Here is a 14271-nt window from a genome sequence, read left to right on the forward strand (position 1 = left end):
TGGTAACTACCCCCTGGATGACTACCCCCCGGATAACTACCCCCCAGATAACTACCACCCTGATAGCTACCCCCTGGATAACTACCCCCCGGATAACTACCCCCTGGATAACTACCACCCGGATAACTACCCCCTGGGTAACTACCCCCCCGGATAACTACCCCCTGGATAACTACCACCCGGATAACAACTCCCCGGATAACTACCCCTCGGATAACTACCCCCAGATAACTACCCCCGGATAACTACCCCCCGGATAACTACCACCCGGATAATTACTCCCCGGATAACTACCCCCGGGATAACTACCACCCGGATTACTACCCCCCCCCCTTAACCATACCCCGAATCCCCCCCCCCCCCCCGCCCCCGAAAGTTACCACCCGTTGTAATTTTTCCATAAGTTCATAACACCATATCAGAAGATGCACCTTTCTCTTACACTGTCATCATTTACTCTTTTGGCTTGTCATTTTCTACCGTTATAACACATTAGACGATAAACATAAGAAAAGGAGAGTTGATTGCACTGCAATTCATATTCCCTTAACATTAGCGAGGGACCCTTCGATTAAAGCCATAATTTCTGATAGGATCCGGGCACGGTTTTATAAAAGTTATCAGTCCTGATAAGCTGTCAGTTCCACACAATTACCAATCATTGTAGGTCGATCAAAGCAGGTCCATGGTAACAAGTCAGTGACTCGAGCTTATCAATCAAGCAGAACCCATGGTTTTATTGAAATTATTAGAGACTAACAAGATGTCATAACTGGCAACTTTTATCAAACGGTGCCCTAATCTGTCATAAGAGTAAAATTACAGCTTGTTTTACATACAAGTAGAATTGTGCTAGTTTTCAAATTACATGTTCTCGACACTGAAGTCAAGTTCAAATATAAGTTAGTCTGATTAGAAAGAGTAAAATATTACGAGTTGAACGGTATTTCTTTTCTATTTTTCTTTTTTTTCTTTTTTTTTTTACAAAACACCCCTAGTTGTTAACGAAGTCTTTTGTCTTCCACCCTCTTTTTGAATAGATCTATAGAGAGTTGTAGTTGACAGAATCCTTTTTGCATTATAGGGCTGCTCTGTTTTATCCCGGCCATTTCAAGAGTATTTTTTTTTCACAAAAATTTGAAACCTTCTTGGAATAACATGCTCTTTAATATTTTGTAAGGGGTTTCTAATTATCTCATCCAAAAGATGTTTAAAACCTGAAGTTAGGTATCGACTAAAACCAGACGATATGAAAAAATGTTGTTGTTTTTTTTCCAATTCAAATAGCAAACGTTGTTCGAAAATAAAAATGAGAGACGTAATTTTCTGGGGGAGAGTTACTGTAAGAGGGGTGATTGGTTGGAGCCTAATTTTAATAAGGAGTAATTGTCAAGGGAGGTAATGCTCCGCGGTGATCATACCAAGGAGGTGACAATCTCTTCCCACATCCTTGATAAGTACTAGTTGTTAATGCCCAATGATGCAGTAGGGCAATTCTGAAATGAGCGTTAACGGTATAACAGTAAAATAGTTACAAAATTGATGAAACAATGCAAAGAAAGCAAATTAAGACAGAGACGAAGTACACAAATAAAGATACAGTGAACTCCCGTTACAACGAACACGGTTATAACGAAGTTTCGTTATAACGAAGCAAAACTTCTGGTCCCAAAATTATCGCCATTAAAGTCTATGGTACAAAATTCGCATATAACGAAGACGGTTATAACAAAATTTTCGTTACCACGCAGTCTTTTCTGAGCGCCACTGACAAAGAAAAACAAAAGAAATGTGCTCCTTTACAACGAAATGCGGATCGCATTCGAAAATGCGTAGCGGAACAAGCATTTTTATAGCGTCTCTGCATGCATGAGCGAACGCTTCACATCATTGTATGTTCACTCCGTGTATCACGCACAGTTTCCGAGGGGAACTTGCGTTATTGTAATACAATAATCTGAATTCAGATAAGGTTTGTTTCATCGTTCCGAAGTCCTTTGATACAAAACACACAGATTTTGATACAACTACACTTTGTAAATGTCCGTAATAGTTCGGAAATGAAATATTAAGCACATTTTGGCGTTATTCCAAAGGTTCGTTAATCCCATGATAAAATATGATTCTTATTCTTATTCTTATACGGTTCGTTAGTCCGAAAATGATAGGAATTCAAAACGTTCGTTAATCGGAACATTACAAAAAGAATCGTTAATCCATGGTGGAAAAAGGTGAGTACACTAACAAAACTTAAGAATTAAAATCCTTATAATCGTCTTACGATAAATAAATCTTCGAAATAACTAACCTGTCTAATTTTTTTTTTCCATTAACAAACTTTCTTCGGAATAACGAACCTTATTTCATTTCGGATGAAAAAGCCTTCGGAACAACGAACTTTCTGAATAGTGAACCTTTCTCATTTTTTTTTTTTTTTGATTTATAGTTAACCTTCAGAATGACGAACCTCATTTCATTTTCAGATCAACGAACCTTCGGAAAATGAACAATATATTATTCTAACTTAAATTATGAACTTTCGGAATAATGATTCTTCGAAAATGCGAACCTTCAGATAAACAAACCATCGGAATCCCGGGAATGGCAAAACTTCGGAATAAGGAGACTTCGGAGTAACGTAGTTAAGTAAAAAAAAATAAAAAAAAAATAACCTTTGGAATATCGAACTGTAACCAAATCCTACACCGTCATTTTCTACACATGTGTGACAACACAAACAACTTTATGCTCTTTTTAAAATGTAATATTTAAACGAAATTAAAAAGGTACTCTCCCATTTCACATAGCTTTCCAGCGTATGATGAGGATTCAACAAACAGAAATTTATTTTTATGCGTGGTTTCCTTCTTTTCGTTATACATTGCATATTATTATAACGGCATTTCGCTAAAACGAAACAAACAAACAAACAAACAAACAAACAAACAACTGTCGGTCCTGGGCATTTCGTCCTAACGGGAGTGCACTGCACATAAACACACACGAGATAAATCCCTTGTAATGAGAGAAAGAGGAAAGGTGAGTAATGAATGACAGGAATAGACTACCTTCACGGTACATGGACAGAGAAAAGCGAGAGGGAAGAGGAAGATGATGGGTCAAAACCAGGGCACGTGAGGTATGAGATATAAGCTCCTCAAAATAAAGAATTGTTACATGGAGTTGTGGTAAACGATAGACGATTGTGGTTAAAAAAAAAATGCTATAAGTGAAGTGTAACATTTCTTCAAAATGTCTTTAGTTCAATGGTAAAGGCATTCAAACTTAAAACTTCTTTTATACTACTATCAAGAGAAATCCGAAATTTCGGAACAGTAAAAGAAAATACAGATTTAGCGAAAATAGTTTTGGTTAAAGGCATTGACATTTACTGGATTACCGGGTAGGATATGCAGGGACAGTTTCGTTTTTGATGAACATAGAGTCAAAATACAGAAGGGAGGAATTAAGCTTGTACATAAATCGTCCTAAATGCAAACGATACATATCGTAAATCCTTAAGATGTTGTTTTCATAAGATGAAGTATCAGTATGGCATCTCCGTGATTCCTGGCAAATGATACAAAGAACTTCGTTTCCTGTAGTAATAATATTCTTTTTATTAAAAGTAAAAGTTGGGGGGGGGGGGGGGGCAATGACCCGGGAGGTAGTTATCCAGGGGGTAATTGATTGGTGCACTGTCCTGGGGGTAATTTTCCTTTTGATAGTTATATAGGGGAGGGGGAGTTATAGGCCTACTTATCCGGGGTAATCATCCACGGGAAGTTATCGGAGGGGGTAGTTATCGGGTGGAAGTTATATGGGGTCTAGTTATCGGAGGAAGGGGTAGTTAACCTGGGGATAATTATACTGGTGGTAATCATCTGGGGGGTAGTTATCCGGAGGGTAATTATCCGGAGGGTAATTATCCGGGGGGTAGTTATCCGGGGGGGGGGGGGGGGTAGTTATCCGGGGGGTAGTTATCCGGGGGGTAGTTACCCAGGGGGTAGTTCTCCGGGGGGTAGTTACCCAGGGGGTAGTTCTCCGGGGGGTAGTTACCCAGGGGTAGTACTCCGGGGGTAGTTATCCAGAGGGTAGTTCTCCGAGGGGTAGTTACCCAGGGGGTAGTTCTCCGGGGGGTAGTTATCCAGGAGGTAGTTATCCGGGGGGTAGTTATCCAGGAGGTAGTTATCCGAGGGGGTAGTTATCCAGGGGTAGTTATCCGAGGGGTTGTTATCCAGGGGGTAGTTTTCCTAAGGGGGAATAGCCCTGGAGGGTGATTGCCCTAGGAGGGTAGTTGTCCGGGGGGTAGTTGTCCTAGGGGGTAATTACCCTGGAGGGTAATTGCCCTTGGAGGGTAGCTGTCCGGGGGGTAGTTGCCCTAGGGGGGAATTTTCCTGGGGGGTAATTATCCGGGTGGTAGTTATCCGGAGGGTGGTTTTCCAGGGGGTACTGTTCCTAGAACCGTTCGTGACGCAAGATTTGTACCCATTTTTGCCCATAATATGCCGTTACCATGGCAACATACTTTTGGGTACTGTCAAAAAATACGTCTTGCACATCTACAACCCAAGGCACACATCTGTGCCAAGTTTTATGGGAATCGGTTGAAAACTGAGGAAGTAGTTCGCGACGCAAGATTTGTACCCATTTTTGCCCATAATATGCCGTTACCATGGCAACGTACTTTTGGGTACTGTCAAAAAATACGTCTTGCACATCTACAACCCAAGGCACACATCTGTGCCAAGTTTTATGGGAATCGGTTGAAAACTGAGGAAGTAGTTCGCGACGCAAGATTTGCAACGGACCGACCGCCCGACCGACCGACCGCCCGACCAACCGACCGCCCGACCGACCGCCCGACCGACCGTCCGCTGATTCCTATATACCCCCTTCAAACTTCGTTTGGCGGGGGTATAATAAACCATTCTTGAAGCATGGCAAGGGCAAGTTACTTTTTATATACTTTGGTACATGTCTTTGGCAAGTTACTTTAGGCTTCATGGCAAGCCCCTAAGCACTGCATAGTGTACTCTTTATTGACTGTACTATTTAAGTGGCATGAAAATAACACACAAACACAATGTGGAACTGTGTGAACAGCAGCAATGCTAAATCCACCACATCCGCCAAAGTACCTCTTGTGATTTTTAGTTTTTAATTGTCTCTTTTTTTTTCTTTACTTGCAGTGTCCAATCGGAATATTCCAGCATCTGTCATCGGCAACCTAAATTTTTCACCTCCTGAAGTTTTGTACCTAAAGGCATTGTGTTTTGTCTCTATCAACTTTGGCACTACAATCACATTGGAGTCTTGGAGGCCCCCCTCGACATTCTGTTGATGTATTGCTGTCGCAAAAAGCTATTGCCATGATGTTTCAGAACCTTTTCTTTCAAGTCTCCCACATCTTTTGACACCAAATTTGCAACGCCCAGGAATGCAGTTCCAAAGCTACGCATTAATATGTTCATGTATGTCAGACCAAATATTGCTAAAAAGAAAAAAAACTGTGCTTACAGTCAAATTTCATAGAAGCATGATTATTTGCCGGTTTTACTGATTAAAATCTATCAATAACATATTTTCAAGTTCAGAACAATGATGCAGACAAATTTCAACGAAAAAACAATGAAAAACAAAAAGTTGAAAAAACACAGAAATACATACGAAATAAAAAAAAAATACAAAATTTTTCTGATGGCACAATCTTTTTTATCTACATTTTGCTAAGGACACTAGAAAGAATATTTACATAAAAACGTGCATGTTTTGAGCTTTATTTAGTGATTTACAGCAAATAGTCTGATATTCATGCATCATTATGCATGAATTAGCATAATTTAGCATAAATTATAATTTTTGAAAAATCATCTTAACATTTTTTTAGATGTGTGTACTTATTTTCGTCGTTGTCAATGGCCGAGATTGGGGCCCTGGGATAGCAGAGGATGAACAAGGGATGAAATAGGATGACAACAGCTCACCTGAGCCAAAGCTACAACTTGTAAGTCAGCCTTTCAAATGGAAGAATAACTCACTTTTCTGGAAGTCCACATGGCATTATGGTTGGCAAGGTGCATAAACTTGTAGATGAGATCAGGTTGGTTGAGGTCAGAAGCCAGAGAACACAACTCTCTGTACGTTGGCAAACCTCCTCTGTAATTAAAAAATTAAAACAACCAGGAAAACATCAACAGCAATATTGTGCATGTGTGAATTGTGTACAGCTGGTATGTAATAAGCACAATCTGCATGAAAGAACCCACTACTGTCTTCGTACGCATGAACCTTGTTTTGCTACATGATTTGAACCATTGAACAAGAACCTGTGACTGTTGGTGATATTTGACAAATATATTATGAACCCTTTCATCACAAACATCATATTGTTTGGTATCAAATTCCAAACTCCCACTCTCTTTCATGGGGAGGGGTCTTAACCATTCGCTGAACCTTTTAAAGGTGTATATTTCAACCATGTAATGCCCAGTTTTAATGATACTAGAATCAATTTCTGGATTGTTTAATTTACAGAAGCCAGATCAGTCCTTTCAATATTTTGGCAGAGTAGCTGCCTTTTCTTCTCAGTGTATTCATCTTTTCCCCCTATTCCTACCTTGGGCAGGCCCACTTCATTGGTCACTTTATTCCTAAGCTTTATGTTCTCGTACATGACACCCCTGTCCACTATACAGAACAAGTATATACATTGCATTATACATAATCTTACGAATAACCAGAAATGTCGCTACTGTGACTGGTGTGCCTCCGCCATATCGCATGGTTTTTCCAGTAAGTCTGGAGTACGTCTTTACAATGTGAGACGGCAGTTTCACATTATTGACAAAAATTGAAATGGCATGTTTGTCACAAATGTGTTGAGCGTTTACTTTCCTTGAACTAGGTTTCATTTGGATGGATGGCTAAACTGTATAAGAGGGCAGTATTTACGAATTTGAGCATTTTCTCTTGACCTTTGCCTTTTAACCCCATGAGCCACAATTCTGCAAATAATCAGTAACTGGTAACATCCATTCCCATGAATGAATTCAGCTACTCACTTGATGACGTCATTATGTGTACGACTGGCGTAAACGCGCTGGCTGTTGCATATGAGTTTGTGTGCATATTCAGTCATGGTGAACGAAGTTGTACAAGCAAACTGATACTTTGGTTGTGAGAAAGCGCCGCTCAAAACAAACATATTGTTCGCAACAAAACACAACGTACGCTGCCTGCACTATCTAGAACTGAAGTTATTAGCTGTCTAATATTACTGGAACAAGGACTTACCATGGGAGCGAAAAATCAATGTGCAACAACTGTATATACAACCTAAAAGAACTCTTTATGTGCCATGGTGGAAACCCCTGTGTGCCACATTATTCTGCGACATCAACGTAGTCATGCGTTGAGAAAACATATTTTTTTCAAATCTATATAACTTTATACGTGTAGATTTATGTTAAATAGTAGAGGAAGTGAGTGAGCAAAATTGTAGAAAAAATGCCAAGCTTTGCATTGATGTAAATTCTATGACAAATCTATAATTGCTTTTGAAAAAAAAATGAAATTGCAGCATTTCAACTTGACCTTTGACCCCATTGCTCAAAACTTTCCCTAGTGAATTTCATCTGGTAATACGTACATTGTATGCTAAATTTCAAGAAAATGCCCTCAGCACTGTAGCAACAACATAGGGACAGCATAGACAAAAAATTACAAGACACACAAAAGACCCCCTAAAAATGTATTGATATGCACAAATGACTAGGTGTGTTATCTACAGATGGTGTGTTGGACATTGCACAATTTCTGTTTGCTTCAGTTATCAGCAACTAGTTGATTGACCAATTAGCATGGTCCTCTTGTTACTAGGGGTGGAGTCTGTTTTAAGCAGTAATGTGAGTCTTTGGACTTGTTTCTTACTTTTGAAACACCCCCCCCCCCCAAAAAAAAAAAAAAAAAAAAAAAAATGTGACATGCCTCTCTTTCATCATGACACTCAGACAAATGGTAGAAAAAACCTTAGACAATGAAGGCAGATCAGATGGCAAACCTGCAGACATAGTTCCTTGTGCCCTCTTTGCACAGAGGCATAAAAAGAGAGAGAAAACAGGACTAGTTTTTGTGTACAAACATTACCAGTAACTGAAATCAAAAGATAAAGCAAGACTTACCCTTCTGGATTTCGGCCAAGAGAACCTTCTTCAAAGATTTTGGTATCTCCAGTAACATTGGTCTTTGTGGCGCTGAAAAAGAAGAATAATAGATCCATGTACCTTAAAAACAAATTTCCGGCAATAAGTAAAATGTATAGATAGAATTACTCTATTCAAAGTGCAATGCTCCTATGTCATTTCTACCTTTGGAATCTTGATTTGACTCTAAATATATGATATGCAATTCTCCTTAGCCTTTACTTTATTAGCATGAAATCCAATAAATACTTTATTGCCATGATACTAATGTCATGAAATAGATGTACAGTGTAGCTAGGTATGAACATTTGGAGTACATCACTTTGACCTGTCACTGAAAATGATGGACACATTTGAACGCCCAAATAAAATGACACACCATATGTGACTGGCAACAATGGTTTCAGGCAAAACTCAGGAATATTGAAAATTCAGTTTTTCATACAATCATATTGCCCATTTCCTAAGCCTTGCATTGATATAAAATACTTGTATTCTCTGGCATCGTAAGTGGACATGTAGAGCAAAATATAATGCACATTTCAATTTGTTAGCCTGACAAAATTTTGAGAAACAAGCTTTGAAGGTTCACCTCTTGCTCACAGACAGTGTCCGAGCGAGGTGAGAATCACCCATCCATAACCCCATACTCTTTAGTGATTCCAGAAGATGCAAAATGGTCACAAAAAGGAAGCATCTTGCTAGAGCTTGAATAAGCCCAAATGCGTCCAGAAAGCCGTACATTATGCCTGACATCACACACTGGATTTGTGAACTCTGCTTGGTGAATTTGTGTGCATGTCAATGGAGGTACTACGTGTCTCTACAGCTTTAGATTTTCTCATTGAAAGTTTGAATGAGGTCAATTTAATTTGTAAAAGACAAGCGACAATGGGGGGAACAATTCCTTTTTATTCTACTTTTACTGACATTTCTCAAAATTCAACAGTTTTAACCCGTTGAGGACAGGCTGATTTTGCTACAACACGCATTTCCCATAGATACTTGCCCGAGTATATTTGAGACTCGTCCTAAACAGGTTAATCGACCAGTACACAGTCATTTTCTGACATTTTTCATGTCGTAGTTTATTCAGGTCATATAAATCCTCTTACACAAAATCAGGAAGATACAAGGGCAAAGATTGATATTAAATCGAACATGTAATGATATGTGTCATGATAACCAGACTTCTGAAAAGCAACAAAATATCAAATAATGGGAGATTTCCAGGACATAGTTTGTATTCAACTGTGATATGTGCTGCAGCTTAGGCAGCTTGTGATCTCTTGTAGGCAATATCAATCTGCGCGTTGATGCGGCTCTGCACTGTTCTAGCAAAACCAGCTGCGCAGAGTCACTAGTGCTCACTAAGTATGATGTGCATAACATGTGCTTGTATCAAGGAGGTGTGAGACATCCCCACTTGACTCAAACTTAATGCCCCATGTATTTCTGCTTCGGTGAATTGACTGAAATCTGGTGGTAAGTTAGTCCCATTCCTTAGCCATGATACATTACCTTGTCTCGATGATTTACGAGAAAAAAAACCACAAACGACTTGTTGATCACAGTAGGCCTAACTTCACAATAAAGAGTTCAAGTTTTGAGCACTGACATGCAGTTTCAACACACAAGAAAATATATAACGTAGAAATTGCTCAACAATATATTTTTCTGTCCTTCTCTAAATAAATACAGAATCACACAAGGTCTTAGAAATGAAACTACACTTAGATCAGGCTAAGCCTCATAAAAGGTTTGATTTACCGTTTGCCCGATGCCAATGTGTCTACTAGTGTTGAAACAAGGATGCTGCGGCCCTCCTCACCACTTTCTTCATATACCACACTCAAGCCTTTTGAAGCCACATCCCGAGTGAACTCTGTAGCAGTCCCAGACAGAAAAAAATAAAACAAAACAAAAACAGGGTATAGGATGCATCTCCCTCTCTCTCACTCATATATTGTCGGTTGAGTGACAAGACTTTGTACATATCCCAAATTTGAGTGAAAACCACTTTTTTGTAGTTTAATTGTAAGATAGTCAGTTGGGTTATGTCATGTCCAAATCCTAGTGGTCTTATTCCTAAAATAAAGCCAACACAGCATTTTAAAGTAAGGGCGATACCACTTCTTTATCATGTTTTGTTGAGTGCCGTGTTGCTCCAACAGCAATACATATTGTCCAATATACAGCTGTATGTACATTTACATAAAATCATACATATTTATGTATGTTAATATGTATATATTATGTTTAATGTACGTATATGAATATATATATATATATATATATATATATAATGTTTAATGTAAATGAAATATATATAAATATATATACATATATATATATATATATATATATATATATATATATATATATATATATATATATATATATATATATATATATATATAAATATATATTTATATATATATATATATAAACATGATGATATTTCACTTATTGGCTCCACAAAGAAATGAAGAAACAAACTGGTAATGCATTTTTTACCAATAAAGCATGAGTTTATTTGACTCAAATTTTTGGTATTCTACGCCTTCTTCAGGAGTCTCGACAATGACAGTATCAAAACAAAGCAAAACAAAAATTGAATATGTACATGTAAAGCCGCACTCATAGACAGACTTAGTTGCCATGAGACACGACTGAGGGTGCGCACCTTTTACAGTGATGTTGCCATGTAGACGCAATGTAGTCATGGCACCCATAAGGAGGAGAGCATGGACAGTGGATCCTACCAATAAATTTCGTGAGCAGGCTATGGAATGTGTTAATGATATGCCAGGCAGTAACATATCTCTGCCTGAGAAGGCTAGGGTCAGTCAATTATATTCTACCTGTTACCTAAAGTGCACAAGCTTCCTAAAATGGTGACAAGTGTAACCAAGCAAGAAGTAATTGTGTCCAGTGTTGGTTCTCTTACTGAACCAATGTCTCAATGTGTTGATGAGAAACTTCTACCATTCTTACCTAAAATAAAGGGATGCATTAAGGACACTATGGATTTCTTTAAAAAGATATCATCGGTTCAATTTGCCACTGGTTCGACACTGGTCACTATATATGGACATTCAGAGTCTGTACACAAACATCCCACATGAGAAAGGTGTACAAGCAATGCACCGCTTCCTCCATGACAGTGCTGATGAGGACAAGGTTATAGATATAATGTAGGCGCACTAGCTCAAATAACAGAATTCATTCTGAAACACAACTTTTTCCAATTTGATGAAAAAAATTACCTACAGAAAAAGGGCACTGTCATGGGCACAAACAGGGCACTGTCATGGGTACAAAGATGGCACTGGCATGCGCCAACATTTACATGCCAGCCCTGGAGGAGGAATTTCTGTCAAACCATCCTCACAAACCAACACTCTATTTTCGTTACATAGATGACATATTCATGATTTGGGAGCACCGTATCGAGGAACTGGTTGCTTTCCACCAGGCATTCAATTCATGCAGTCAAAGCGTCAGATTCACTATATATGGAGAGTTCACAAAGACAAGATCCATTTCCTGGATGTATCTGTGCCGATCGACCAAGATAACAAAACGCTAAAAAACATCCGTGTACCGAAAACACACTCTTTCTCATACTTGAGATTTGACTCATTTCACCCACACCACATCAAACAATTAATTGTTTATAGTCGGATGTTTCGCTTCAACCGAATCATTTCAGAAGACGAGGATGTATTTGACAGAGAGGTCCACACTAAGTAGACAATTCATCAAACGAGGATACCCTGCCAAAATGATCAGAAATGCAATTCGTACAGTTAAAGGGAAATCCCAAAGAGAGCTTCTCAACCAAACTAAGTTGGAGGAAAATAAGGCATGCCTCCCATTTGTGACCACTCACCACCCTGCTATGAAATCTTTTGTGAAACAAGTCAGGCGAGAATGACCTACACTGGCTCTCGACTCCCAGTTAGGGAAACTTGTTGGAGATCAACATCTACATGCCCAATGTCGCCCCCGAAATCTCAGAAAATTGCTTGTAAGCACCAAGCTCCCAGCACCCTTATCAACGAGTGGTAACACACCATGTGCTAAGCCTAGGTGCCAAATTTGTAAACACCTTGTTACTGATACCGCGGTTAAAATCTCCAACAATGTCACCCTCTGTCCACAAAGATTTACCTGCGATTCCAGTAAAGGGCTGTATTGTCTGATCTGTGCACAATGCCCTCACAATGTCTATATTGGTGAGACCAGCCCCAAATTCTGGATGCGCTTAAATAGTCACAAATCGTCCATCTTGAAAAAACGGACCAACCTTCACACTGCCAAACACTTCAACCTCCCCGGCCACTCACTGACGGATGTCAGAGTGCATTTTCGGGGGAGGTTACAAATCAGCAGAGGAAAGAAAACTTGCAGAGTTACGAGTAATGAAGAAGAGTAAGAGTTTTACAGTGGAAGGGTTGAACAGGGATTCATCCATTCTAAATGGTTACTCATTCTTCCATCAGACAGAGGAATTAGTCATGGCGGGGATTCTAAGATATTTTTTCAATTTTAATTTGAATTGATTACACACTGTAGTTTACACTTACACTTATGTTACGAGAAATTATTGGGTTTTTTCTGTCTAGGCTTACACTAAAGCAAAAATTACAATTCAATGTCTCAATTTTTATAATCAATTTACTTAGGGTTTGTTTCATTCTATGATAGGATGGCTTTACACTGCCATCAAACTTACATACTGTAAAAGTGGAAATTTTCGCGATGTTGAAATTTTCGCGCATTTCGTGCAATGAGAAACTAACGCGAAAATAAAAGCACGCGAATATTTATGCATGCCGTATGTTCCTATAGTTGACGTCTTGATTCCGTGGAATTAAAAACACGCGAAACTCTTCTTATCCGGCCGAGCGCAAAAAAATAAGTCACGCGAAAATATCCACTTTTACAGTATCATACTTGCATGTTCAAATCTGATTAAATTACAATGAGACACTGAATTGTAGCTTCTTTAATTGATAATTTCACCCGTTTCTCAACTGGAATTCTTACACCGACTTCATCTTATTGATGATTACTATATACTACAGTCTATACTATCAGTGTAAGTTATGAAAAAGCTCAATCATTGGAGCACTTATTAATCTATTCCTAATTTTATCTATTATTCTTTGACTTATGATACGTTGATAAGTACAGTTACTTGGTATCTCATCATTGCATGTGATAATAATAAGTGATATGATGTTTAAATTGAACGTCATTATTACGTAATAAACTTGTCAATGCTCTCCTCCTTATGCGTGCCGTGACAACATTGCGTCTACATGGCAACATCATTGTAAAGAGTGCGCACCCCCAGCCATGTCTCATAGCAACTAAGTCTGTCTATGAGTGTGTGCTCTACAATTGTACTTGTTCAATTTTTGTTTTGCTTTGTTTTGATACCGTCATCTACAATTGTACTCCTGAAGACTCAAGACTCCTGAAGAAGGTGTAGGATGCCAAAAATATGAGTTAAATAAGCTCATGCTTTATTGGCCAAAAATGTATTACCACTTTGTTTCTTAACTCATATATCGTCTGTTGAGAATGAGAAGGGCGTTAAGTTGTCTCGAACACTATGGCCCGAATTCACGAAGGTGGTACAAATGAAACTATGGTTTAAACCATGGACAAAAATCATGGAGCGCCAAGTGTCGCATGGAATATTTCGTCACGAATTAATTTCGTTTACGAAACCTGTCATTTTATCGACGAAATGACCAATTTCGTAACGAAATATTCCGTGCGACACTTGGCGCTCCATGGTTTTTGTCCATGGTTTAAACCATGGTTTTGTTTGTACCACCTTCGTGAATTCGGGCCTATGGGTTTAGTGACAACTAACGCCCTTCTTATTCTCAACCGACGATATACAGTGTTCATCCATTAATTGGGGACTGCTTAAGCGGGAACCCCTCTTCAGTGCAACAAAACTTGATGTAACAAATTCAAAATTTTCATGTGTTTATATCCACTGCTTAATTGGAACCATAAACCACTTTATTGGGACAAATTTTGG

At 38.8% G+C, this 14271-nt stretch overlaps 1 protein-coding gene across 1 annotated transcript in view; it reads right to left on the minus strand.

Moving 5' to 3' along the window:
* LOC140236895 (proteasome adapter and scaffold protein ECM29-like) overlaps positions 1–14271 on the minus strand; it is a 198364-nt gene that overhangs the window by 108595 nt on the left and 75498 nt on the right. The window contains 3 exon segments of the mRNA XM_072316830.1: positions 6042–6159; positions 8184–8255; positions 9975–10089. Of these exon segments, the coding sequence (XP_072172931.1) occupies positions 6042–6159; positions 8184–8255; positions 9975–10089 (305 nt within the window).

This window comes from Diadema setosum, chromosome 13 (genome assembly GCF_964275005.1).
Source record: "Diadema setosum chromosome 13, eeDiaSeto1, whole genome shotgun sequence".
Lineage (NCBI taxonomy): Eukaryota > Metazoa > Echinodermata > Echinoidea > Diadematoida > Diadematidae > Diadema > Diadema setosum.